At 38.2% G+C, this 27,652-nt stretch overlaps 2 protein-coding genes across 2 annotated transcripts in view; one reads left to right on the top strand and one right to left on the bottom strand.

Moving 5' to 3' along the window:
* Positions 1–396: 396 nt before the first annotated feature.
* cdan1 (codanin 1) lies at positions 397–23,309 on the bottom strand. Its single transcript, XM_007252549.4, has 29 exons — positions 23,220–23,309; positions 21,594–21,682; positions 20,270–20,973; positions 19,384–19,587; positions 19,088–19,275; positions 18,472–18,591; positions 18,299–18,377; positions 18,094–18,214; positions 17,303–17,412; positions 17,118–17,207; positions 16,936–17,011; positions 16,497–16,702; positions 15,340–15,472; positions 15,105–15,248; positions 13,239–13,405; positions 13,086–13,167; positions 11,919–12,008; positions 11,542–11,596; positions 11,320–11,453; positions 6,833–6,936; positions 6,560–6,709; positions 5,457–5,520; positions 5,294–5,372; positions 4,984–5,192; positions 4,058–4,165; positions 3,876–3,939; positions 2,868–3,043; positions 2,672–2,779; positions 397–1,586 (listed from the first exon to the last, which is right to left on the bottom strand). Coding segments are annotated over exons 1-29 (3,948 nt in total). The 5' UTR covers positions 23,221–23,309; the 3' UTR covers positions 397–1,493.
* A 58-nt stretch (positions 23,310–23,367) lies between these two features.
* The window catches only part of rps6ka5 (ribosomal protein S6 kinase, polypeptide 5), a 32,092-nt gene continuing 27,807 nt past the window's right edge, over positions 23,368–27,652 (top strand). Inside the window, exon 1 of the mRNA XM_007252550.4 lies at positions 23,368–23,453. Coding sequence (XP_007252612.1) covers positions 23,384–23,453 — 70 coding nt within the window. The 5' untranslated portion in view covers positions 23,368–23,383. The remainder of the gene's footprint in view (positions 23,454–27,652) is intronic.

Below are 27,652 nucleotides of genomic sequence, written 5' to 3' on the forward strand. Positions count from 1 at the left end.
GAATATGGAGGAGCTACTGAACATGATGTCATGTGACCTAGAAATCCAAAAAAACTCACTGGTCCTCCTGTTTTCTCAATTTCAGTCCGGATGCAAGAGTTTTATCACTGAGTAGAAGTGTGAAATATTTTTCACAGACACCCCCCTGAAAAAACTAGAAATAGACCAGATACTCAAAATAATGATGCCAACACCTTGGGCAAGCCATGAAGAAGTATGACTCAAGAGAAAAAGGAGGCTCTACTCAGTATTGTTTCTAATAAAGATCTTGGGGGAGTGCAAATGACCCTTGATCTTACAGACTGACCAATACAACTATCAAGCGATATTAATCAGTATAAAGACCAGAAATATGAAGTTTCTCCTGTACTACACAACAATGCACGAAATCAGTGATTTAATAATGAAACATTTACATAGCAAATTTATTATATTCATTAATTTGACATTAGGCAGTTTAAAACCAACCAATAATATTATTAACATTATGTCCAACATGAACCAAGAGTTCATTAAAATAATGCACCCAAAAGCATTCCGAGCAAACAGCGGCCTGTAATCCACAGGTGTGTAGATATTTATATATATAAAGATCTGAAAGAAAAAAAAGAGACCACCTAAATTTATGAGTCCTAATTTATGAGTTCTAATCTCTCTTAAAACTTTTGAAATATGAACATGTTTTCTTTGCATTATTTATATATATATGATATATATATCATTTTCTGCAAATAGATACACTAAATGACAATATTTGTAATTGAAATTTGGGAGAAATGTTGTCTGTAGTAGAATAAAACAACAATGTTCATTTTACTCAAACATATACCTGTAAACAGCAAAAACAGAGAAACTGATTCAGAAACTGAAGTGGTCTCTTCATTTTTTTCCCCAGAGCTGTATATAGCAAGCCAGCAATTACACAAGAAAATATGTTCAGAACAACATGATTTCATGATTCAGAACTTTTTTTCACTATAGCAGAGACACTTATACAGCTCACTGTTATATGAAGGGAAGAACAAAATCCAGACTTGATTTTCAAAAAAACTGGCACTGCCTGAATCTGCTGCTGCACAACAGCACAATCGAATGCACTGTACTGAATCCAAATCCAGATGCTTTTATTGCCTTCTCCTTTTATTTATTGAAAAATAACTGTCTCTGAATTTTATCAGGTTAAACACTGAAACAGCATTTTGAGTCCAAGGTTATAATTCCATCTCACTACATTACTACTATTTTACACACATCACATACCAAAGTACATTTTCTTTGGGTATTCCAAAGCAAAAATTCATATAACGACAGGCACTGTTTTAGAATATGTCTCAAATACTCTCTTTAAAAACTTTACACCCCATAAAACACATACACAGTTACTTTATTATCTCAATCACTTTCATGTTAGTTTTTCTTTTATGTAAGTGTGAAAAATAATTTTGCCTGAATTCAACACTCATGTAGTGCATGTATGTGGCTCCCTCTGCTGGTCACGGGGAGACCTGCAGTATGTCAGTATGCTTGACTGAAGGCACTGTTGATGGAGAGGCCAAGGAAAGCTTCTTAAACTTCTCAACTGATTCCTGTAATAAAACAAGAAAATAAACTAGTTCATTTCCAAATTGATGACATTTGATACCGGGGAAAAAAAGCTCACTGATTGAGTTGGAGCTACTATTTTACAGATCTTAGTAATATACTGTTTAGTTTAGCAGATAACAGAAATCTGCAGCTTGATCTAGATCTCAGTTATGACCTGGCCTTACTGCTGTCAAGCAGTCTTACTGCTGGTCCTCTCAGACGTTCTCTGAGAAAATTACAGGCTGAATTATCTACTGTTTTTTGCTGAACTCTGTGATCCTCCGGTAATTTTAGTCCCGAACAGAAGCACATCTCTGAGTTTCCTCACCTTACATTTAATAAAATAGATATTTGTCCACTGTTATGCACCGTAATTACACTTTGGGTGTGCATTTCCACTGAGACCCACGTAAACACAACAGCGAGTGGAAATGCTACAGGAGCTACTGAACGTGATGTCATGTGACAGAGAAAGCCAAAAAACTTACTGGTCCTCCTGTTTTTTCAATTGTAGTTTGGATGCAAGAGTTTTATCACTGAATAGAAGTGTGAAATATTTTTCACAGACATCCCCCTGAGAAACTAATCCTGTCCAGATAGGGCTTATGCTACATATGATGCAGATGTCAGCTGCCTTTTACTTTTGTTTCACATTAAATACTGCAAATGGGGATGTTCTAGCCGTTACATAAATTAAAATTTACGGTGGAACTAAATCAAGAAATTGCATAATAAGCCAAAATTTAAGCCCAAACGAGAAAAGAAAAACTACTTCCCGGGATTAGTTTTTGTGCATGGCTTTTGTTAGCTGTTGATGGGACCAGTTAAGAGTGAATCAATGACCTGTACAAGCTACCAAATTAAAGATTAAAGATGGGTCAAAAAACATGAAACATGTTCGATATGCTCTGATTGGTCTGATGCACAATTATAATAGTCTGTGGCCCACTCTCACTACTCTAACAGTGAACTCTGACTGATGCAAAATCTGCAGACTTGAGCAAAAAAGCACAGACTGCAAACATTTTAATTGTGGCAAAAATCATGCTGTGTTTTTCTTGAAAGTGTGCATGAATGTGATGATTACCACTGGCCAGGATAACTCTGATAGTTTCATCCAGCGAGAGCCGACTTCATCCTCTTTTAGAAGTCCTTTCTCTATGAGCAGTTTAATTAAGAGCAGGTAGTTACACCTCTGTAAAAATAGAAAAAGCAAACAATATACAATCTGCTGTACATGCCTATTCAATAAAAAATTTAAAAATACATTAAGAGATGTTTACCTGTACGTCATTGGTATGGAGCATGGTAGTGAGAGTAAGTTCACTAAGGAGTAGGGTCAAAGGTGCAGAAGGCGTACGAGTCCATATGAGAACAAACTCCTCCAACAGAGGCCTTAAGTCAGGAAGTGCTCTCCTGTTAGTCTCAGTTGAAGACACCACAGGTAGCTCTCCTGATACTGTATAAACACACAAATACACATACACACAACATTTTACACTATTAATATACAGCTTTGGAAAAAATGAAGAGACCACTTCAGTTTCTGAATCAGTTTTCCTGATTTTGCTTTTTATAGGTATATGTTTAATTTAAATGAATATTGTTCTTTTATTCTATAAACTACAAACAACATTTCTCCCAAATTCCAAATAAAAATATTGTCATTTAGAGCATTTATTTGCAGAAAATGAGAAATGGCTGAAATAACAAAAAATATGCAGAGCTTTCAGACCTCAAATAATGCAAAAACACAAGTTCATAATTATACAGTTTTAAGAGTTCAGAAATCAATATTTGGTAAAATAACCCTGGTTTTTAATCACAGTTTTTATGCATCTTGGCATGTTCTCCTCCACCAGTCTTACACACTGCTTTTGGATAACTTTATGCAACTCCTGATGCAGAAATTCAAGCAGTTCAGCTTGGTTTGATGGTTTGTGATAATCCATCTTTCTCTTGATTATATTTCAGATCTTTTAATTTTGGTTAAATCAAAGAAATGCATACTTTTTAAGTGGTCTCTTATTTTTCCCAATCAATATTTTTGTTTAGATAATATACTGTGCCAAAAATATTCGCAATAAACAATACTATTGTCATTTGTCAATGCACTTTAAATAGCACTGCATTGTTAATTATTAAGAACATTCCACAACTGGTACTAAAATACAAAAACAAAATTTAACAATACTGAGGCCAGCCAAATTTATTGAGGTAATTTCCATATATTGTGCAAAAAGAAGATAATTACCGCGATAGGCCTACATAAATCCAAAAACTTTAATCACCTAGCTTGGAAGCCAGCAGGACAGTACAACGCAACAGCATCTGCTCTGCTACTGGAGACATGAACTGCAAAGAGACCATAAAACAGTATAGAGAACATAGATCATTATAACATGTATGAATTTATATGAACATGAGAGCAAAATGTGCAGAGTGGGAAAAAGTGTGTGTGTATAGACTGTACTTTTCTGCTTTTCAGACTCTGTTCAACTTTATCAAGTAGAGAGAAGATCTGCTGTACTGTGAAGACCTCCTCTTCAGTTCTAGGGCCTACTGCAATGCTCAGCACCTCCTGAAACATAGCAAAAAACAAAACAAAAAAAAAGACTAAATACATGTTTTCTTTTTTTTTTTTGGAGTAATCTGAATATTTATATTTATATGAGATTCTATTAGTTTATTGATTAAGGTACAATGAAAAAATGTTTTTGTAGCAATAAAAAAATATTGGTCTTTGAACCTTTCTTGAACATGGGAGATCACGGTTCTTTATAAGTAAGTAATTAAACATTTTTTTAACTTTTAACTTTCAATATCTTTATATAGCCTATTCTCACTTACAAAAGATATATAATGCAACACTTTTACAGGGCCCATAAAAGTAATGAGAACAAAAATCAAATTTTATTTCAAACAACATAGTTTAATGAAGATAAATTAAATTTTCCCAGTGTTAAAAGTGACCTCTAGAGGAAAATGTAACAAAAAAAAAATGGAAATATTGAGCTTATTTACATATCAGTTTTTACTCAATATAATTACCAATTTTCACCACCATCTTACAGATGCCAGCATTATCTAGCACCATGTTCTTTTTTTATTGAAAGTTATGACCTGGCCAAGGTTCAAAATAGAAATCTTATGAAGATAGGCCAAAAACCAGCCCTGGATTCTGCAAAACTGGTACGTTTAACACATGTGGCCAATGAGATGCACCAACAATCAGTTTATACTATGCAGCCATTCCTAAATACAAGCCTAGACACTGGATTCAGAGGCAAGGCATAGCAAGGGCCTCTTACCACCTGTGCATGTCACAGTCCAACACCTTTCAAAGGATGTTATTGTATGATTACCCACAGTCATTAAACCTCGCTTTCTTGTCTGTACCTTTATCTCGACGATGACATCCGATGCCAGTGGAGCTTCATTGTTGCAATCTGGAGGGCAAAAGGACCCAGTCTCCTGGCCTGAGGAACTCTTTGGTGGCTGTAGGCTTCTATTTGCTTCCTCTGTATTCAAAGACTCTTTACTAGTAGGGCTTGGCAGAGTCTTAATCACCCGCTCAAAACTACATTTCCACTCCCTCTTTATGAGAGCTGAGTAAACAAAACACACACATACACATGTAAGAATGACATCATTGACCAGCAATACATTATCCAAATAACCATTGCAGTGATTGTGAGTGCTTCATTACTTGTGATGTTGGAGGAGAGCCAGCTGCAGGCTTTCTCAGTGGCCAGTCGGGTGGTGATGCTCTCAGCTGTTGTCAGCACCTGCAACAGAAAAGTGTTATGATTTAAGAGCCATAAGTAAATAAATGTCATTACAAAGAACAGATACTTTAGGATTTAACTCACAGTTTGAGATGTCTCCTCAGGCAGAAGGACTCTGACGGCTCTAGGGGCATTCTCGCTACAAAATCTAGTTCAAGAGAGACACACACAATCACTTGACAATTTGTTCCATTTGAAATGTGCTGCTGTTACAGGTTAATCAGGGTAATCGGCTTCTTAACACCACCAAAACTAAGGAACTCGTTATTGACTTCACCGAAAGTGAAAGGAGACACCCATGATCCCATCAACATCAGTGGTATAGCTGTTCAGAGAGTCACCAGCTTCAAGTTCCTGGGGACCCACAGGCCATCTATCCTGAAAATCTATCCTGGAGCACCAGCACCTCTAACCTGATCAAGAAGGCTCACCAGCGCCTTTTTTCCTGAGAACACTAAGGAGACAACTCCTGTCTTCAGCCATCCTGCTGTATAACAATGTGCTATGGAGTCTGTACTGTCACTACAAGGACTCCACTTCTTTCAGTTAAGAAGTCAAGATGAAACACTGTCTGCGTGAAGCTCGTAGCATTGTCAAGGACTCCTCCCACCCTGTTCAAAGTTTGTTTTCTCCCTTGCCCTCTGGCAGGCGCTTTAGGAGCCTCTGCACCAGGACAAGCAGATTGAGGAACAGCTTTTTCCCCCAGAGCTGTTTCCCTACAAAACTCTGTTCATAGCTGATCCTCCTTACCACCATTCTGATTACCGATTCCCTAAATTAACTTTTTTTTTTTTAATAAAATTTCATAATCTGTGTATAGTTTGATTTTGATATATACTGTATTTTATTGTAATATACACTGTAAATTTCCTATCTGTGGCATAAAGCATAATATGTCTTTTCAATCTGTAAACAATTGTAAATATTCTGTAAATCATATTTACAATACCATATTTCTATTTCTATTTATACATATCTATCTATATTCTGCACATTTTGTATATGTTGCACTTGCTGTTGGTGCACTTCTGGTTCGATGCTAAACTACACTTTGTACTTGTAATGACAATGTTGAATCTAATCTAATCTAATCTAATCTAATCTAATGTTCTTTTTTTAATTCTTAGTTTCAGCTCATCAGTACAGTATTATCTAGATCTCTATCTATCCATATCTGTACACCATACCTGGTAGCTTTCTCTAGTGCCTGCATGCCTGCATCACACAGCTGAGCACAAATAGAATCGTTCAGCTTGGCTGCATTAACGCAGTCTGAGCCCAAGCCGTCCCTTAAGGTCTTCTCTCCCCCTCGCACCAGCTCCGACACCAGCGTCGCCCTAATTTACATGAAAAAAAAAAAAAAACACATTCAAAAACCACACAATAATGTAATTAAAACCAATCTGTAATATTAAATAAACTGACAGTACATTATATTAAAAGGTAAAAGGGTGACTAACTTGATGTGTTTGACACAGTTTGACCCAATCCTCTCTGCCACAAACTCCACAGTACGTCTGAGTGAGGGAGGCTGGTTATGGAAGAAAGCCTGCTCTAGGTCCAGCTACATTAAAACACAAAACACAATAAATAAATATAGCCGCAAGCGGCGATTTACGGGGTTCGAGCGTTACAGGCAAAGAGACCCCTGGAGGCCAGTTAGGCTTAAAACATGTTGCCGGTTGACTGGCATCGCCAAACTGGATGAGGATGACCAGCATGACCGTGAAGACCAAGCTAGATTACCAGCATGACTAATCTGGATGACAAACTTGTTGACCATATTGACCAAGCTGGAAGACCATAATGACCAAACTGGATGACCAGCATGGCAAAGGTGGTTGGCCAGTATGACCAAGCTGGAAGACCACCATTACTATGAGGACAAAGCTGAATGACCAGCAGGACCATAATGACCAATGTGAATGGCCAGCATGACCAAGCTGGATGGCCAGCATAACCAAGCTGGGTGACCAGCGTGACCATAAAGACCATAATGGCAATGCTAGATGAGTGGTGTGAGTAAACTAGTGGAAAAGCATTGATAAATTGAGCTGTAGTGTTCATCAGGTTTTATGTGGTGTCTTACTGCACTCTAGTGGGCATTTGGTGAAACAAATTCAGTTCTTAAATTGAAAAAACACAAGGCATAAAAAGGGCATATAAATAACCCGTATATAGTATATAAGTTTTGACCTGATTAACATTCCACCTGTTAAAAGCTTGCTGGAATGTGATTGGCTAATAGTGACCACAAAAGTGTCCATATCAAATTTTCATTTGGTGTACATTAGTGCATGGGCCATAGATGATAATTGGCTAGGATGACCTTGATAGCTTGTATGGTTCTAGAGAAACAGCTATCGAGCATTGGCCCCGCCCCCTGGGGGGGTGTATGTCTACTTAAACTGACAGAGTATCTGAGAATCATGTAATGATCAAAGGACTGAAGTGGTATTAGTGTCAGGTTAAGCATTCAAAAGTTATAAGTGTTAAAGACATTTTACTGCACCATGGTAGAACTCATTTGCATATGGCGGCCATATTGTTTATAAATGTAAATATTTTTTTAATAATTATTGAGGAGTAAGCTCTGCTGAACTGTTTGACACCAAACATGTCATGATTGGTCAAGGATCCAAGGACAAGATTTCAAAAGTAGGTTTTGCATATTATGCAAATTTAAAAAAAAAGTGGGTGGAGCATAAACAAGAATGACCCAGGCGGCTGACCAGCATGAACAAGAAGGATAAATATGTTCAATTAAGCAAGACAAGCAATATTAAATAAGTTCAGCAGAGCTTTAATTTAGAATAATTCACCTGTAGCTGTTTCACCAAATGACCACCAGAGCGCAGCAAGAGACCACATATAACCTGCTGGAAATCTATCACTCTATCAGAAAGACAGAACATTCCCTATCAGTGTGTTTCTATTTATTAAAAAGAGAAGAAAAGTCCGATTGGGCTCCAAATTGGTACTCATGATCAAGTGGTCTGTATATACATGTATGTAAATTTGTGTGTTGATAGGGTCAAAGGTTCCTGACTTCTGACCATTTAGGTTTGAAAAAAGCGATAATACAGGCTTATGGCCTACAAAATGGCTGTTGCTCTTTGGCCATATTAGAGGCAAAAAATATCTGATTTGGCTCAAAATTTGCAATCAGGATCACAATATCAGTCTATAGATGTATGTCAATTTCTGTGTCAATAGGGTAAAAGGTTCCTGACTTCTGTCCATTTAGATTTGAAAAAAGCGATAATACAGGCTTGAGGCCTACAAAATCGCTGTAGTTTCCCAGCCGTTGTAGAGGCAAAACATGTCCGATTTGGCTGAAAATTTGCAATCAAGATCAGATTATCAGTCTATATATGTGTATAAATTTGTGTGTTGATAGGGTGAAAGGTTCCTGTCTTCTGTCCATTTAGGTTGGAAAATAGCGATAAATAGAATAAATTGAAAATAGTTATTTTTTCACTGTAGAGCCTACTGAAGACTTATTTGGCTCATACTTGGCACATGTACTTCAAATGTCATTGTTAATTAGTAGCTTCAACAGTGTTGGCATGTTTTAAACTTTGACAGAGTTTTGGCCAAATAACTCTGAAAAGGCTTTCACGTACATGTTTGATCAAGGTTTATGGGCCTCAAATAGTTAAAATGTCAAGATTTTTTTGATAATTATTTACCTACAGGGTCTCAAGATTGCATCAAGACCAAATTTGTTTTGATTGATTAAGGACTTAAAGACAAGTTCGAAAAGAGCAATTTTTACTCTTTTGGCCACTGATGAAAATCTTTGCATTTTTGGTAAACATATGTAATTACAAAGTTGTAAAGGCTACAGCAAAGTATACAACTAAAAAAGAATAACAAGCCTAGGCCACTTGTACCTTTAGATATAACTTATTTTCTGCTATAGCGCCCCCTTGAGGCCAATCAACACCATATTTTAATGGATGATAGAAGGCCCTGAGATACATGTAGGGTATAAGTATCATCCTGATTGGTCATTGTTTAGCCTGTCAAAAGCTTGCTGGAATCTGATTGGCTAATAACGATTGCAAAAATTTGCATATCAAATTTTCCTTCTGTAAAACATTAGGACATAGGCCATAGATGATACATGCCAAAGGAGAGCTTCATAGCTTGTACGGTTCCTGAGAAACAGATTTTTAGCTTTGGCTCCGCCCCCTGGGGGCGTATGTCTACACAGATTGACTGGCTACCTCAGAATCATGTTGGCATCAAAGTTGTAAAGTGGCATTAGTGTATGTTTAAGCATTCAAAAGTTACAGCTGTTAGAGTAAATTTGGGTGTGCCACGGTAAGATTAATTTGCATATGGTGGCCATATTGTTTAAAAATTTCTCAATTTTTTCGATAATTATTGAGGTTGGGACTCTGCTGAGTTGTTTGACACCAAATATGACAGGATTGGTCAATGACCCTAGGACAAGTTCTCAAAAGTAGGTTTTGCATATTATGCTAAATAGCAAAAAATCTAAGTGGGCGGAGCTTAGTGGTTCTATTGACCTTTTTGATTTGCCATTAACCAAGGAATCATATAATGCAAGAATTTTTGCTCTAGCTATCAGGGCGTAGGAGTTACGAGGCCAAACGCGTTGACCTTCGCCATAGCGCCCCCTTGAGGCCGATCGGGCTCATCTTTTGAATCTGAGTAGCGGTGAGAAGTACTACCATATGACCAAGTCTCAGCCCTGTAGGCCTTACGGTTTCTTCTGCCCAATCACTTCTATGGCAGAAAAAGAATAAGAACTATAATAATAATCAGAACAATTACAATAGGGTTTCTAGCACTACGTGCTCGAACCCCTAATTAATAATTGTCCTTGGTTGGGGGGGGATGCAACCACAGTCACAGGTAGCCATTTATTTTGGTAAATTCTTCAGATAAACATGTAGGTTATCGGTCCTCTCTTTAAGCCCACTATATCAGTGATGAATTTATTGAATATATATATCTGGCCTTGAATATATATATTGTAGGGCCTTCCATGTAACCAGGGGACTAGTTTTACTTGTTTAACAAAAAAGGGAAAATATTATGCAACGTTTTGCATGCTTTTGTATTTCCAATTGGGTCCCCACTGCCTATAAGGGCATTTTCACACATGGAGTGCATTTCTATGGTCCAGATTAGTTGGTAAATTCGTTTACTTGGAGTGTTTTCTCCCTCGGTTTGGTTTGGTTTCACACAGGCACAAACTTAAACGCACCAAATATGGACCAATAAACCATGCGAGCACACTGTGTCCTCTGACTGGTCAGATCTGTCTGGCAACTGAGTAGGAAATTAAATAAAACAAGAAAATTCTGTGTTCCAGTGCGAATGTCTGTGCAGTGTGAATCTGCTGTAACACTGATTGATAGACGTAGTAAACAGAGTCGCGCGGCTGAGAGTAGTGAACACACACACAGCGTATGTAAACAGCATGGAAAATGGAGACAGCGTTAGTTCATGGCAGTATATTATCTGGCTAATATATCAGATTAAACTGCACCTTATCAGCAGTTTAGCTCAAATAAACGAAGTATGTATTTGATGGGTTGGATCAAGACCGGATCACACTCTCACCACAAGTGAACAGCTGCAGAGGTCGTTTGGGACCGGACCGAGACCATCTCCACTAGCAGGTCTCGGTCCGGTTCTTTTTGATCCGGTTTCTTTAAGTGCAATTACTGTTTTCACACCTGCTTAATCCAACTGAACTAAAAGGTACAAAGAACCAGAGTCAGTTTTAACCAGACCAAATAGTGCTGGTGTGAAGTTTTGATGGCTCCCTTATTGTAACATCACAATCCCCACCTGAGCCACTCTTACTAGAGCAGTTGAAAATTAGTCATTACGTTCTGATAAATGAGCAGGTGCAGAAGGTGTAAGTATTTTCTAATAATGAGTTGTGTGCTTCTGGCAGTATTACATGGATTTTCTGTTGAGAGCGGGTAGTTGGGGGTCCTCTGGGCTCTGCAGATGTGGGTGTGATCTTGCGGATCAAGCCTCCCGTCTTGGATGCACTTCCTGACACAAAAGCAGCCAGCAGCTTGCGAAACTCCCCTAAAATAATATTTTAAAAAAGCAGTAGAAATTTAACATTTTCAAATGTAACATTTTGCAGCCTTTCATTTGAGGTCATTCCACTCACCTAAATAAGGGCAACACGTATAGAGCAGCTGCTGATCCACTAAGGGCAGATTATCCTAAGGAGCAAACATTACATTAAAAATAAATAGATGCTTTACGGTAGTTTTGTATTTTTGTAAATCTCCTACTAATATAATATAGAAAGCAACAGACACCTAACCTAACCATTTAAACGGAAATAATCAATTTTAAGGAAATTAGAGTCCTAATAAGAGTCAGAACAGATCACACACACTTTTTTTAAGCTGAGAGTTACATAATCTTTGCAGAAAAAAAAAAAGTTTATGCAAGAAGTCTTGTGCCCACTTTACTGTGCCCAATAAAAAACACAGAGGCAATTCTAGAAGCATCATGTCTGGAACAGTAGAATGTATTTACCAGTCCTTGGTTGCTAGTGTGGTTCTCCAGTTCCTTTAGTTCATCTTTTAGATCCATGCTAAAGAAGAGGTCATCCGGGAAGACTGGGATCTATGAGAAAGAGAAAAATTGCTTGAAAATGTTCAAGTATTGACTGGAAACTAGGGGTTGGCTATACGGCCCTAAATATTTTTTTTTGTGGTAACAATTCTTGTCCATATAGAGCACAGATTTTTGTTTTATTAATTTCAAGAATATATTAGTTCAACAACATAAATGTAAAGCTTTATTTACTGTAACAGTTTTAAACATTCAGCAGAAAATAAATATGTAAACAATAATGAAATGTTACACAGCATTTACAATAATATTAAAATGTGGAATATTTAGTGCATGTATATAATCTTCAGAAATAAATGGTCATACAAAACATACCCTTAAAGGTCTCATTCCATTGTTTTTTCATTCATTTTAAAATGTCTAGTTGTGGTCTCTAGTGTGAATAAATGCCACGTTTTTTGTGGAAAAAAGTGCTCCGGTGTTTCTGTATAACCCTGCTTTATTTCACTGGATTAGTGGTCTCTGAAGAAGGAGAGGATTTTGGCTTTTGCTTTGACTGGTTTTCTGTAGAGTTGTGCTACCTTGTCAAACTGTGCTTCCCTAGTGTATATTTATATAGCCACCTATAGTTACTTACACAAGATAGCTTACGTTAACTAGCTGGTGTAAACGGAGCTGTAAGCTCTTTAGCTGACGAGACAGTGTCAGTTCTGCTACAGCCCGGCTTCGGCTCTGTCTGTTGGTCGCTCAGAGCCAAGGTGGGCAAGGCCATGAATAAACTACTTAATGGATTGATGAAGACACAATGCTTTTTTCTGATCGACTTGTCTTAGCTACTGCAGACACTGGAGCTTGAAAAATGTGTAGCCTGCATATACAACACTGATAGACCTATAGTATTTCACAAACAACAAGAAAAAGTGGATTTTCGCGGAAGGAGATCATTAAAGTTTTACAGTAAATAGAAAAACATATACAAAGTCTGAATCAAAACAGTAACCTGTCTAATTAAGATTTTTTCTTTTTAAATCATATTTAATTGTATGCATTTTACAGTATATATAACACCCCTAGTGGAAACCTGTTTAAGTGTATTGTAATAAGTCTTATTAGTGTAGGGAGCCTCACCTGGAAAAGCCAGCCGAGCGTTGCCACCAAAAGCATCTGATTCAAGTAAAATTGCCCTCCAACTTTACCTAATCTCATCCGCCTGAGAAACACAAACACACAGTTAAAATACTTACAAACACACACATGTTTGAGTTTTTGTACATGACAAACCTGTAGAACTGAAGCAGCAGGCCGAATGCATCCCTATAAGAAGGCAGAAATGGGCCAGTATAGTCCAACATGGAGAGGAACTCCACCAGCCAGGGTATAGTCAGCACAGTTCGCTTCCTATGAATGCAGCTTCTTAGCACTGCACAAACATCCAGCACTGGAGCACTCTGAAATATACACAGACGATATGCCAACATTCATCTTGTGTAAAATAACTCCAAACATACACTACCGTTCAAAAGTTTGGGGTCACATTGAAACGTCCTTATTTTTGAAGGAAAAGCACTGTACTTTTCAATGAAGATAACTTTAAACTAGTCCTAAATTTAAACAAATACACTCTGTACATTGCTAATGTGGTAAATGACTATTCTAGCTGCAAATGTCTGGTTTTGGTGCAATATCTACATAGGTGTATAGAGGCCCATTTCCAGCAACTATCACTCCAGTGTTCTAATGGTACAATGTGTTTGGTCATTGGCTCAGAAGGCTAATTGATGATTAGAAAACCCTTGTGCAATCATGTTCACACCCCTGAAAACAGTCTAGCTCATTACAGAAGCTACAAAACTGACCTTCCTTTGAGCAGACTGAGTTTCTGGAGCATCACATTTGTGGGGTCAATTAAACGCTCAAAATGGCCAGAAAAAGAGAACTTTCATCTGAAACTCAACAGTCTATTCTTGTTCTTAGAAACGAAGGCTATTCCATGCGAGAAATTGCTAAGGAATTGAAGATTTCCTACAACGGTGTGTACTACTCCCTTCAGAGGACAGCACAAACAGGCTCTAACCAGAGTAGAAAAAGAAGTGGGAGGCCGCGTTGCACAACTAAGCAAGAAGATAAGTACATTAGAGTCTCTAGTTTGAGAAACAGACGCCTCACAGGTCCCCAATCTTCATTAAATAGTACCCGCAAAACACCAGTGTCAACATCTACAGTGAAGAGGCGGCTGCAGGATTTTGGGCTTCAGGGCAGAGTGGCAAAGAAAAAGCCATATCTGAGACTGGCTAATAAAAGAAAAAGATTAAGATGGGCAAAAGAACACAGACATTGGACAGAGGAAGACTGGAAAAAAAGTGTTGTGGACGGATGAATCCAAGTTTGAGGTGTTTGGATCACAAAGAAGAACGTTTGTGAGACGCAGATCAAATAAAAAGATGCTGGAAGAATGCCTGACGCCATCTGTTAAGCATGGTGGAGGTAATGTGATGGTCTGGGGTTGCTTTGGTGCTGGTAAGGTGGGAGATTTGTACAGGGTAAAAGGGATTCTGAATAAGGAAGGCTATCACTCCATTTTGCAACGCCATGCCATACCTAGTGGACAGTGCCTGATCGGAGCCAATTTCGTTCTACAACAGGACAATGACCCTAAACACACCTCCAAATTGTGCAAGAACTATTTACAGCAGAAGCAGGCAGCTGGTATTCTATTGGTAATGGAGTGGCCAGCGCAGTCACCAGATCTGAACCCCACTGAGCTGTTGTGGGAGCAGCTTGACCGTATGGTACGCCAGAAGTGCCCATCCAACCAATCCAACTTGTGGGAGCTGCTTCTAGAAGCGTGGGGTGCAATTTCTCCAGCTTACCTCAACAAATTAACAGCTAGAATGCCAAAGGTGTGCAATGCTGTAATTGCTGCAAATGGAGGATTCTTTGATGAAAGCAAAGTTTCATGTAAAAACAATGTTATTTCAAATACAAATCATTATTTCTAACCTTGTCAATCTCTATTTTCTATTCATTTCACAACGTATGGTGGTGAATAAGTGTGACTTTTCATGGAAAACACAAAATTGTTTGAGTGACCCCAAACTTTTGAACGGTAGTGTATTTCTCATACTTTCAGGTTCTGTGGATCCATACCTTGCTGCGGAGAGTCACAGCAGCCTCTTGGATCTCTCTGGATGGAGCTTCAGAGGTCTGATAGGGCAGGAAGGAGATAAAACCTAGGAACTTAGCCAGCACTTGAGCCACAACAAGTACAGAAGAGTATCGCTGCTTCTCGTCCTGTAAAATAAAAAACACCACAAAGATGTAGGAGCTCGTTTTATACAATATACAGAATTATTATACTTGTCCCAAATTACACTGTTCCAACCTGCTGCTCCATGTCCCCATCTACTCCCTCCTCTCCTTCGTCTGATGCGGCTTCGGGGCCGAGGATGGAAACTTCATTTAACTGCAAGAGCTGCTGACACAAACCATCCTTCAAGTGCTGGTTCAACTGGCAGCTGGATTAGAAGAAAAAAAATGTGGATGAAAAGGATTCACTGCATGATCAAATAAAACTCAGAATTATCACAAATATTATAACTTTAATACTGGCATTTATATTTATAAAGACAGCATGCCCAGTAGGATGCTTAGACCTGACGAGCTGCCACTTGAGGGTTGCATCAAAGCACATTTCATTGAAACAGGTAAGCATAAAAAAAATCTTAATATTTTAAATTTTACCTTCTTATTTTACATTGTTAATTGAATCAATTCAACTACAAATGAAAATGTCGCACATACCACTGACCCCATGCAAAGCAACCAAAATGATTCACCCCACATTTAACATTTGGAGATTTTTTTCCTAAAGGCCTTTGATCAGTGTGGCCAAAAAAACAATTGAATTTTGAATGAAAATTAATTGTACCAGTCCACAGTACTTATTTTCTTTATCATGCTTGTTTAGATGTTTCTTTGAAAACTTCTAGCACTGACATTTGAGGCAAGTATGTAAGAAATTAATTGTTTTGATGATTCTTCCATGAAAATCATGGACAATTTGTGCAGGTGTCACTGCACAATAGAACAGTGCACCTTTACCCCAGATTTCTGCAAAATATTCCTTTAGATGTTTTGTTCCCACAAACTATTCTCTCTGAAAGATTTCCTTTAGTCCTATTATTGTCACCATCTTAAATTGTAAACATTAAAAAGTAAGGAAACAGCAACCGGAAAGGCTTTGCCATTTCTATTAGCGGAGGTATCCAATCTTATCCACAAAATACCAGTTTGGTGACAAATCAGTTAATCTTGTAGTCACTTAACAAAAATGTAGAATGGGTGCCGAAAAATGTACGATATACTGTATCCTGGTGAGCCGTGAACTGCACAATTTACTTATCTTGTCACGTATTTGGAGTTGAAAATAACGGAGTAATTAATATTGATAGGCACAACTACACAACAAAGCTGAAGAATGTCAAACAAATTCAGTTATTAAGAAATGTGAACCAAAAGCTTGATATTCTCTCATCTCACCAGCTCGCAGTCTGCAGAAAGTCTCTGAAAAACTCCTGATTCCCTGGAAAAGATGGTGGTGGACAGGGTCCACTTAGAGCCTGTGGCTGGATCAAACGCTCCTGCAAGCGCTTAAGTCGTCCCAAACTGTCAGCTCCCACCATTCCCAGCAGGTCTGCATCTGGAGCATCACCAGGAGAGCCCAGAACCCTGGGGCCCTTACACATCTAGAGAAAAATCAACAGTAATCATGCAACAACTGTTGCCAATCTAAATCAGGGTTGCACAATACATTGTGTTATTATAGTCATCCCAATGTGCACAAGGATAATAGTCACACCGCGGGACATACAAAGTCTAATAAGGCAAAACATTTTCAACTTTCAATTTCAGCATTTTCCAATATTGTACAACTCTAATTTAAATCATGTTAATATGAGACGGCGGCATTGTGGGATACCTGAACTAGCTGCTTCTGGAAAAGTCTGGCAAAATGACAGTGGTTTCCTGCTGCAGTCAGCTGACTGACCATTGCCCTTTGGGAAGAAAACAGGGGAAAAGTTCAAGAAAAAATGAACATTCAAAGCTATACCATTTATTTTATAAATTAAGATTTATTCATCTACACACAAAAACTCTCACCTGACTCTGTTTCCGAGTGCTGCTTCAAACTCCCAGCCAGGCTCCTTATGATAATCTTCCCACTCTCTCAGCAACTCATAAAATATATCTCTGCACAGGCACAACACATCACATGATTTAAACTATTAGAGGACGAAATGCCTGAAAATTCTCCCATTTGCTCACAAGTTACAACACTTATTTACCTCTGCTTTTTAAAGATGTGAAAAGCCTTGTCACTGCTGAAGTTTGTGCGGTTGTCAGTAGCTGGCTGGAATGGCACTGAATGAATGAAGGTGTGAAGATCTGGGATAACCTGTGGGCCAATGTAAACACCATACCTTTATCATTATTGCAATTATTGTAATTTTTTTTCCAACACAGCTGTGATAATATTATAAATATTATAAATAACAAGACTGGAGGTGGAGTGAGGTAGAGGTCCACAGTGAACCTCACACCAAACTACTTCTTAAAATGGGAAAAATTTGTTCAGCCAGGAAAAATGCAAAAAACAAATTTCATCATCAATTACTATTTCAAGACATTAATGTAAGGTTCTCTAGTAGGCTACAGTTCATTTCTAGATCAGTGCAGTTGTTTTAGTCAAGCAGTTGGTTTAATTACAATGCAATACACTTGCTTATATTTTGTCTGTTGGATTGCATTTATGACTTGAGTTAATTTAGATGAATTATTATTAATATTATATGTGTTCTAAAAATTATAATTAATAAAAATATGCACCCACTGCAACATATTAACATGTTTTTGACAAAAATATATATTACTTATTTATTTTTTTATTTTTTTATAATTTTCTCCCATTTTTCTGAGGGGAAAGCACTCAGAAAAAACAAGGCTAAGCTGCATTACCGGGATTCGAACCAGCAATCTCCCGATCACAGTGCTTGGACTGTGCTGGACCAATTAACAATTATGCAGCTTCTGTTACTAGATTGTTAATAATATGCTTATCAATCAAACAGTTGCATACCTTCGATGTGCAACTGTCTTGGGCTTGTACCAGAAGATCTCGCAAGCCTGGAGAGAAAACCCCCACCCTTTCATTCTCCGCCAGGAGGCGCAGAGTGCAGCGATCCAGGTGTGAGAGCAGCCTGAGACATAGCAGGCAAATGCAGGATAAGTGTAAATACAATAAATCTTAAATAAAAGGGTGAGCAGAAGATAAGAAAACTCACGTAAACTGATTCTCCAGAACTTGCACAGCAAAATATACACAGTTGTGGACATTTCCCAGATAATCTCTCTCAAGGGCATCTGTACAATCAAATGGATGAGAAAAAGGAAAGCTGAGAACAAGTTGAGGCAAAAAACTGTCTGACTGATGAGAACATGATAGTCATATAATAACCTGTTTTTCCCCCAGGCACAGGGGGATCCTGTTCCATTGTATCTGAGGGTGCCACACTACGGGTGGTGAGCAATTGTAGCACAAAGAACACTTCCAGGAACACACATGGAACCAAGTTCTCTATAATGACAAGAGTTTCATTCAAAATTGTTGTTAACTGTAAATTCGCAGATTTTTTTTACATTAAATAAATCTTGAATTACCAGTTTTACATGGAAAAAATAGAGACAATTGTCTTTGTACCCAAACAATAGCTTAGAAATCATGACATGCCTGTTCTTCTCTAAATTTCACGTTAGATTTACAAAGACACAAGAATGCAGATTATCATTAATTGACCTTTGGTGAAATTGTCCAGCTTAGGTGTTTTCTGACACTGTATAAAATTGTCATCTACTAAACCACAATAAAATTATATTGTATTGCAAAAAAAAAAAGGAAAATAAAAACATACTGACATATTTAATTTTACATTTTTGGTTTAATTTTCTTTTTTTTTTTTTTTTTTTACTTTTAATTACTATAAATTGACAATATTGCCTTGCATTTGAAGTAAGCGTCCTACTATACCGCTAATGTACCATGTTGTGCTCAGCCCCCCCTAGTGGTCTCTCACCTGAAATGCAGGTACAGTAGATCTCAGCTAATAGGTTTAGCTCTTGTGCATGAGTCACTTTGGCAGGGTCAGGGCCAGGTGCCTGTGGATCAGGAGTCACCTTAGACCCTGGTCTCACTGGTCTGGTGGGGGTGCAAACCCCTGGGATGGGCTTTGCAGGGGAGCTTGTCTGTTGTGCAAGTTTAGATCTGAAAATACAAGGAATGAACTTGAGTTCGGATAAAGCCACAGAGGGTAAAGAAACATGGACATACATTTAGAAATTGCATTAATGTATTCTCAATTTGCCTGCATACCTTTCTTTCTTTAGCAGCTCCCTTTCTTCTTGCAGACAAAGGGGACTTGCAGCACTTGGTCCTGGCCCAAAGGTTTCTGGAATAGAAGGGCTGGAACTGCAGGGCTGGCTGAGGGGTGTAGAAGTGAAGCAGCTCTTGGGTTTGGAGTTGGGTCGTTCTGTACTGACTGGTGTCGGGTTGATCCGCCGGGATGGTTTAGCTGGTCTGGGTGGGGGGAAAAAAAAATCATCAAGCATATTAGGGTTGTTTATTGACAAGAATACATGCACTGCGATTTCATATACTGCTATATATAAGCAGAATATTATCTGCATAACCTGTAAGCAAGTCAATGTATTGAGATGTTTAAATCACATAAAAAAGCTGTCATACTATAAAAAAGAAATCATATGAAATATGCATAAATTATAAAAAATATAAAAAAACAAATTATGCAGTCAGAACAGTATGATCAAATGACAGATTACAACACTGCTATCTAGTGGGTGGGGTTTAAACACAACATTAAATTAACCACTGACACAAATCTTTACATGTGAAATAATTAAAAATCAATAATGTGCTTTTAAAAATTGATACAGTATTACAAAAAATATATATTTTAATATGATATGATACTGACATTTTCTTGCGCTCCTAACTAATATAAATCTTTAACCTTGTCTTTAAACAACTGGATCTTGACACAGCCACTTTAATAATTGTATGTTTTTTGGAGGGAAAACACCTATTCATAAAAAAGTTCATTAGATTTGCATTTAGTGCATGTTTAATCATATTAAATGTTAGATTTGATACAAAATCAAACTAACAACAAACTAGTTTATACACTTTTAAAAATAATTAAAATATATAAATAACCAACCAAACAAAACCAATCACTTACATAGGTGAGACATGGGCTGCACCCACTGGGGGAAAGTCATCCAAATTGTTGAAATTGAGTTCTACTTGTGTGGGAGGCGACACTGGCTCGTTGATCTTCGCTGCAACCCTCCCCTTCCTCCCTGCACCATCCCACCGGCAACCCTCCTCCATCTGGCCACTACGAGCTCCCGTCTGTCTGCTTGCTGCGGATGCCCCAAACGGCCCCATCCTCCTGCGTCCTCTGTGCTGCTGTGCGGTGGGGCTGGGCTGGGTTTCTGGGGGTGAAGTCATGAAGTCAGCAAGACAGTGCCGCTGGGCAGATCGCCGTTCTGAAGGTGTGTATCTCGGGGCAGGACTCCATCCTGAACTGAATGACGGGCTACTAAATTGACTGATGCCAGTAAGGCCATGAGAGCCATGAGAGCTATTCAGTGTATTGTCCAGCTCGTTTGGATTGTCCCCCGGCTGAGATGTGTTGGCAGCAGGAGAGAAGAGCTGGATTCGACTAGTGCTGCGGGATCCTTGTCCTGTGGACGACCTGTTTCCCCTGCGTTCACTTGAGGTTCCCTGAGCTCTGAGAGGCCTGCTGGTACTGGGAGTTTTGGCAGGGGTAGCAGGGCCATGGGTCAAACTGTTACTGCTCTGGTCCCTCAAGAAATTCAGAAGAAAGGGGACAAACTCTTGCTTCCTAACCTGTAAATCCTGGCCATTTTCTTCACACTCCTGCCATGACAGAAAAGTAAAGTTTGAGTTTGTGCAATAACATATAAACTGCAATAAAAATTAAAACTTTAGAAGAACTTTATAAAGAAATTAACTTAAGTGTAAAACAAAGCAAAAATGTTAAGAAAATAAAACTAGCTAGCTTTATAAACAATTAAACAAGGCAACATAATAATAAACCAAGTTACATAACTGTAAGAATATTAAGCTGATACACTTAAAGTAACTTAGTTAACTAGCTAACAGTTAATTAGCTAACCTAGCTAGCTTATTTTTATTACAGCAGTAAGCATCCTTCTCTCTTCAATGTGACAAAAATGACTTAAGCTAAATAGGTTAGACAATAAAACACCCGTAAAGCGTATCGCTTAATAAATTAAATAATTTATTATATTTCTGTCAGGAGGTGTTCGTGCTTATAGATAAGCTAGCTAACTCACTGACTGGCTGGCTGGCTACAGCTTGGTTAGCTAGCCTAGCTAGCAAAAGAGTTGTTCATAACTCGCCTAAGTTGAGAAATACAGCGATTATTTCCCCTTTCTATGTCATTACAACACATTCGCACTATATTAAAAATAAGGCATTAGCTGTCGCATATAAATGCATGACGAATTCCTTACATGTCGTCCTCTCAGCCAGTCTAAGGCCCTGTTTAACTCCACTTCCCTCTGGAGCAGCGATTCCAAAAGAGCCGCCATTCTGAAGCTCACTGCGCCGAGAAGCCAGAAACAAGAAGTCCAATGTCAATAACAAATGAGATCCTTCAAAATAAAAGTCCCCGTAGCTACTGAGTCACAGTTAAAGAGAATATTAATATAAATAAATAAAACAACACACAATTATCTTTTTTATATACAATACAATTGATTGAATGCATTATATGATATGTGTTGAAAATGAACACATTGGTGAACCTTTCAAGCTGAACTTATTTTAATGTTTATTTCTTTTATTGTTAATTTGTATTATTATGGCTTACAGCCAATGAAAACCCAAAACAAATCAGTGTCTCAGAAAATGTGAGGGACCAGAGTCTGGAGGAAGAGTGGAGAGACACACATTCCAAGCTGCTTTATGTCTAGTGTGAAGTTTCCTTAATCAGTGATGGTTTGCAGAGCCATGCCATCTGCTGGTGTTTGTCCACTGTGTTATATCAATCTTTCTATTGTGATATACAGTATACTGACATTAAACGTTTGCCCAGTCCTAAATTACATTGCTGTTTCACAATATGTTACATTCAGAAAATAAATAGTGGTTGTTCTCTAAGATGTAAAACTTTGTTAACATTAATTGCGTTAGACTGTAGCTACCTAACTTTAACATGTGTTTGAGATCATCAAATAAGAGACCACCTAAAAATGAGTTTCTTTACCCAATTCGAAAAAACATCTGAAATATAATTAAGTGGAAGATGGATGATCACAAGCCATCAAACCAAGCTGAACTGCTTGAATTTTTGCACCAGGAGTGGCATAAAGTTATCCAAAAGCAGTGTGTAAGACTGATGGAGGTGAACATGCCAAGATGCATGAAACTGTGGATAAAAAACAGGGTTATTTCAGCAAATATTGATTTCTGAACTCTTAAAAATTTGTGAATATGAACTTTTCATTATTTAAGGACTGAAAGCTTTGCATCTTTTTTATTTCAGCCATTTCTCATTTTCTGCAAATAAATGATCTAAATGACAATATTTATATTTGGAATTTGGGAGAAATGTCTGTAGTTTATAGAATAAAACAGCAAGAACTTTAATTTTACTCAAACATATACCTATAAATAGCAAAATCAGAGAAACTGATTCAGAAACTGAATCGGTCTCTTATTTTTGTTCCCAGAGCTGTTTTTGATACTTAGGTTGGTTAGGTGCTCTGGGACTTTAAGTTAGAGAAACCTCGCGCTTATCTTCAGTACTACTACAGGAAAGCTGTATAGAAACAGTGTAGACAAGAAAGCACAGGAAGAGACTGAGTGAGGGAAGGGGGGCTGTGATAAGAACCTAATAACAGCAGCGCATGGTCCAGTTTAGGAGCTGCTTTAGTTATCTGGGTTAGGTTAGTGTAGTGGAGGATTTCGCCCAACAACTTCAATAGGCGTTTCTGTAGTAGTAGGTGCAGTATTATTATTATCATCCACGGGCAGCAGCGGCGCTTTTCTTTGCTATTAGCACTGACAGGGCAGAGACAGACAGTGGTGTAGAGGAGCGGCGTGCCAGTCTTCTAGAGTAGCTATGCAGTTCTTACTGTACGCGCCTTTTCCAGTTCCCGTTCACCCGAACCGTTTCAGTCGTACCGCGGTTTATGGATTAGTGTGAGTCCCCCGAATTCTTCGTTATCTTGAAGCCGCGGACTCGTGATTTATCTGCTGCGCTTGCTGCTACCGAGGAACCGTGGCTGACAGTCCGAAAATGCCGTCTCCGAAGGAGGGCTTACCCGGAGAAGGTGACCTGGTTACTGTGAAACATGAACTTACAAACGGTGAGTTAATCAGAAATATCTGGAGTCAGGATTGTTTACAACGTAGCTATGTTAGCTAGTTAGCTAAACAACTCTGATTGGCAACCAGTTTATCGCTGGCAAGCTATGTTAGCTAGTTTCCTAGCTAGTGTTAGCTAAGTTAACGTTATCCCAGCGTTCGTGTGAGCTAGCTAAAGCTAGGTTAGCTGACATTAACGTTAACCGCCAGTGAACTGTCATAAGCGGGGCGGGCAGACTGCTGGTGCACATGTACGGGCTTAACTAACCTAGCCTAACTAACTAGTTAACTAGCGTTAATAACACGGTAACGATACACTCTCCCAAACGTAGGTTCGACCTGACAGCTGCTTTGACATTAAGACTAGACGACCTTTTGCTTTTCTAAGACTAATTGTTAGGACTGTTGTTGCTATAATCTCATTTATTCAGGCCTAAATCGCAAGAGCGAGTATAAATAAAGACACGACTGTCTCTGTGCGTCTGGACTCGGTAGCTAAATTGCGGTATCCGGTGTACTGACAAGTTGTTCTACCTTGTCAAACCGTGCTACCCTAGTGTATTTTATTTAAAACAAATGTAAAAAAATACAAAAAAACATTGTCAAACCGTGCTACCATAGTGTATTTTTTTATTCATTTAAACAATTTAAAAAATAAAGCATTTTTTCAAACCGTGCTACCCTAGAGTATTTTATTTAAAATAAAAAAACGCTTACAAAAAAGCACCATATTAGAAATTAGAAATCTAACGTTAGCGTTAGGTAGGATATTTGGATAGGCTAAATCACAGTATCAGGTAAAGTTATGGTTATATAGGTGATTAGATTAATTTATTATTAATTATTTAATTGGCATTTAAAATTTTGTAACATTCAATCGGGCTCTTTAACGCACCCTATGAAAGCTAAATTATCATAAAACACACATGCGCATGCACAGTGCCGCTAAACAGCACATATCAGTGAGTAGCATAGCTCGACAGAACACCTGCAATATTAACCTACTTAACTAAGATAGTTAACTAGGTTAGCTAACTTAACCTATCTACACAAGATAATAAGCTAGCTAGCTGGCTGGCTTACTAACCTAGCATTATCAACTCTTTCACTTATTTCGTGAGTAAATAATACGACACTGTGAAAATGGGAAGCTCTAAATATCCATTAATTAACTAGGTTAGCCAACGCTAGCTTAGCTAATTTACCCACTGTTTATTTTCGCCTGATTCTGCTTTTTACTTCTGTTAACTCCCAAGAATCAGCTGTTGTGTTAACCAATCTAGTTTGGTTAGGTTACAGGCGTAAAGTTACATTGCTAGTTAGCGTTATATAGATATCCTAATTGTTATCTAGTTAGTTTTTATGAAACGTTAGCTATATATGTAACTAACATGCTTAATTAATATAAAGATAGCTTTTAGCAGACTCCACCATCAGCTCAAATTTGAAAAATGCTAAAATAGAAAATGGGAGGAGTAGTTTGGAAGGGGCACTGGGTGATGTATGGGTTTAGAGGCAAGACAGGAGAGAGAGCTGATTGGCTGCGCTGCAGCAGCAGCAGAAGTGGGGTAGTTTTGGGTAGAAGTTTAGGGCAGGGGTGTCCAAACTTTTTTTGTTGGGGGCCAGAAGGAGAAATATATTTGAAGTCACGGGCCACAGACTCTGTAATAAAACAAATAATGAAATATACCACCCTTTTTCTGCTCTACAACTGAACACTCTCGGCCCTTTTAGACTCTTTGGCCTGTTTTTCTGCGCTACAGCTGAGCACCCTCTCCGCTTTTAGACTCTTTGGCCCGTTTTTCTGCGCAAGAACTGCGTACTCTCTCCGCTTTTAGACTCTTTGGCCCGTTTTTCTGCGCTAGAACTGCGCACCCTCTCCGCTTTTAGACTCTTTGACCCGTTTTTCTGCGCAAGAACTGCCCACTCTCTCAGCTTTTAGACTCTTTGGCCCATTTTTCTGCGCTAGAACGGCGCACTCTCTCCGCTTTTAGACTCTTTGGCCCATTCTTTGCGCTACAACTTCACTTTCGCACTTATAGACTCTTTGGCCCGTTTCTGACACCTAGCGTTCAAACTTTGAATCTTATATTATAAAAACCTGCTTAACAGCGGGCCAACTTTCATTCTATTTCTAAAATACCTCGCCTTCTAAAAATACCTTATAAAATGGCCCGCGGGCCGTAGTTTGGACACCCCTGGTTTAGACTGTAGTGGCTCTTATACCAACTAGCTAGTTTGTTGGAAGCAGGGATGGCTAAATTCTGTCAGCTTATTGTGAGTTTCTCCAAGCCAGTCACATAAATAATGGCTAGCTAGGTAGAGCTCTCTAAAGGCGGGACCTTTACTCGCTCCTGTCCGCCTTTCAGGCGCCTGTCAGTCCTATAAGGCGCGCCATCATAATAAACCTGGAGCCTGAGTTGGGCGAGAGGCGTGTCATGTTTGACTCCCAGCTATTCAGTCCGCTTATTACAAACAGAAGTGTAGATTTGGTCTGACAAGTGTGTGTGTGTGTGTGTGTGTGTGTGTGTGTGTGTGTGTGTGTGTGTGTGTGTGGGAGGCAACCAACCAACCTAAGTAGACGACAGCCAACAAACAGCAGTTCACATAAAATTAGATAAACAGGAATGTCTATATAAATGTAATGCTTTGTGTGTCCAGAGTAAAGGATCGATAGATAGATACTTTAATAATCACAAAGGGAAATAAGGCATACAATATATTTTAGAAACATCACAATAATGTAGCATTATAATGTAGCGAAATTTTGAAAATGGTATCAGTCAATAAATAAGCATAAAACACAAAAAAGCATGGCCAGCTACATGTAAACAATCTGGTTAAGCTGGTTTACATGCCTTAGCTGTTGACCAGCAAAAAATATGTTTACATACAATTTTGCTTGTTTAGCTGGTCTACAAGCATGACCAAGCTTGGCCATGGTGGTTAAATGCAGGTTACAGTATGTTTTCTTCTACATGACCAGCTTTTTAACCACATTGACCATCAAATACTTCTGGCCATCTAAAACCAGCTACTGCCAAAAGCTGCTCAGCAGGGATATTATGAGTAAAGAGTTAGTGCAGTTTGGGCATAACTGTGAATAGGCTATATAACTAAATTTTTACACACATTCTATACCCTTACTCCTGAAACTATATTCTATAGTAACTTCTATAGTAATAGAGATAACTGGTCTGCGGAAACGGTCAACTTTCCGGAGCACAGTGTTTTTTTTTTTTTTTGTATTACATGTGTGTGGTCCAGGGTGTGGAAACATTACACCATTAGAGATGGGAATTGAGTTTTACTAGTTTTACAGATAGACTGGACCCATAGGAATTACAACCACCTGTAGCTCGAGGCCCGAGAGCAGGTTACAAGTCATGACAACATTTTTCACAAGTGTTGTAGTTCTGAAAATTTTTAATCTGGGCAGAAAGGGTATAATTGGTCAAGGTATATATATATATATATATATATATATATATATATATATATATATATATATAGAGAGAGAGAGAGAGAGAGAGATTTAAAGTTCTGAAAAAATTCTCTCTTAAACAACAGAAGACAACATTTTATATCTAAAATACAATATAAAAAACAAAAGATATTTACCTGAAATAGAAATATATCTGTCTATTCATTAGAGAAGAGGGGTGTTGTGCAGTCCACTTTACCTAAATGTTCATGCACACACCCATGACTCATGCTACATTTTATCCAATCAGAGAATGAGTTATTGTGGTAATCAGAGATGCCACAGAGAAGATAAAGAATCAGCAAGCTGTACATTTTGTTGAGAGCTTGTGGCTTCTTATATGCTGAGTTTGTTTCCTTTTAATATTTGACGCTCTGGTCGTGATACACAAGTCAAAACCACATACCTGTCCTGTGCAGTTTATGAAGCAGGCCATATAAATCTGGAACATCAGTTTACTAGTTTTTTTCACAGAGGAATTTTTCAGTGACCCTAGCAGTACTGCTTATCTAATGGAAACAGATTTAAACCCTTTTTAACCCTTCCGTGCTAAAAAAAAAAAAAAACATGCACAGACACAGTGACATACAATGACACACATGCTTAGAAAGGCGTGTGGCAGTAATGACAGGTATATAAATTTAATAATATTATAGCGCTATAGTCAATAAATAATTGAAAATAATGTAACAGAAACTTGGTAATTTCACCTAATTT

This window comes from Astyanax mexicanus, chromosome 14 (assembly GCF_023375975.1).
Source record: "Astyanax mexicanus isolate ESR-SI-001 chromosome 14, AstMex3_surface, whole genome shotgun sequence".
In the NCBI taxonomy this organism is placed as follows: domain Eukaryota; kingdom Metazoa; phylum Chordata; class Actinopteri; order Characiformes; family Acestrorhamphidae; genus Astyanax; species Astyanax mexicanus.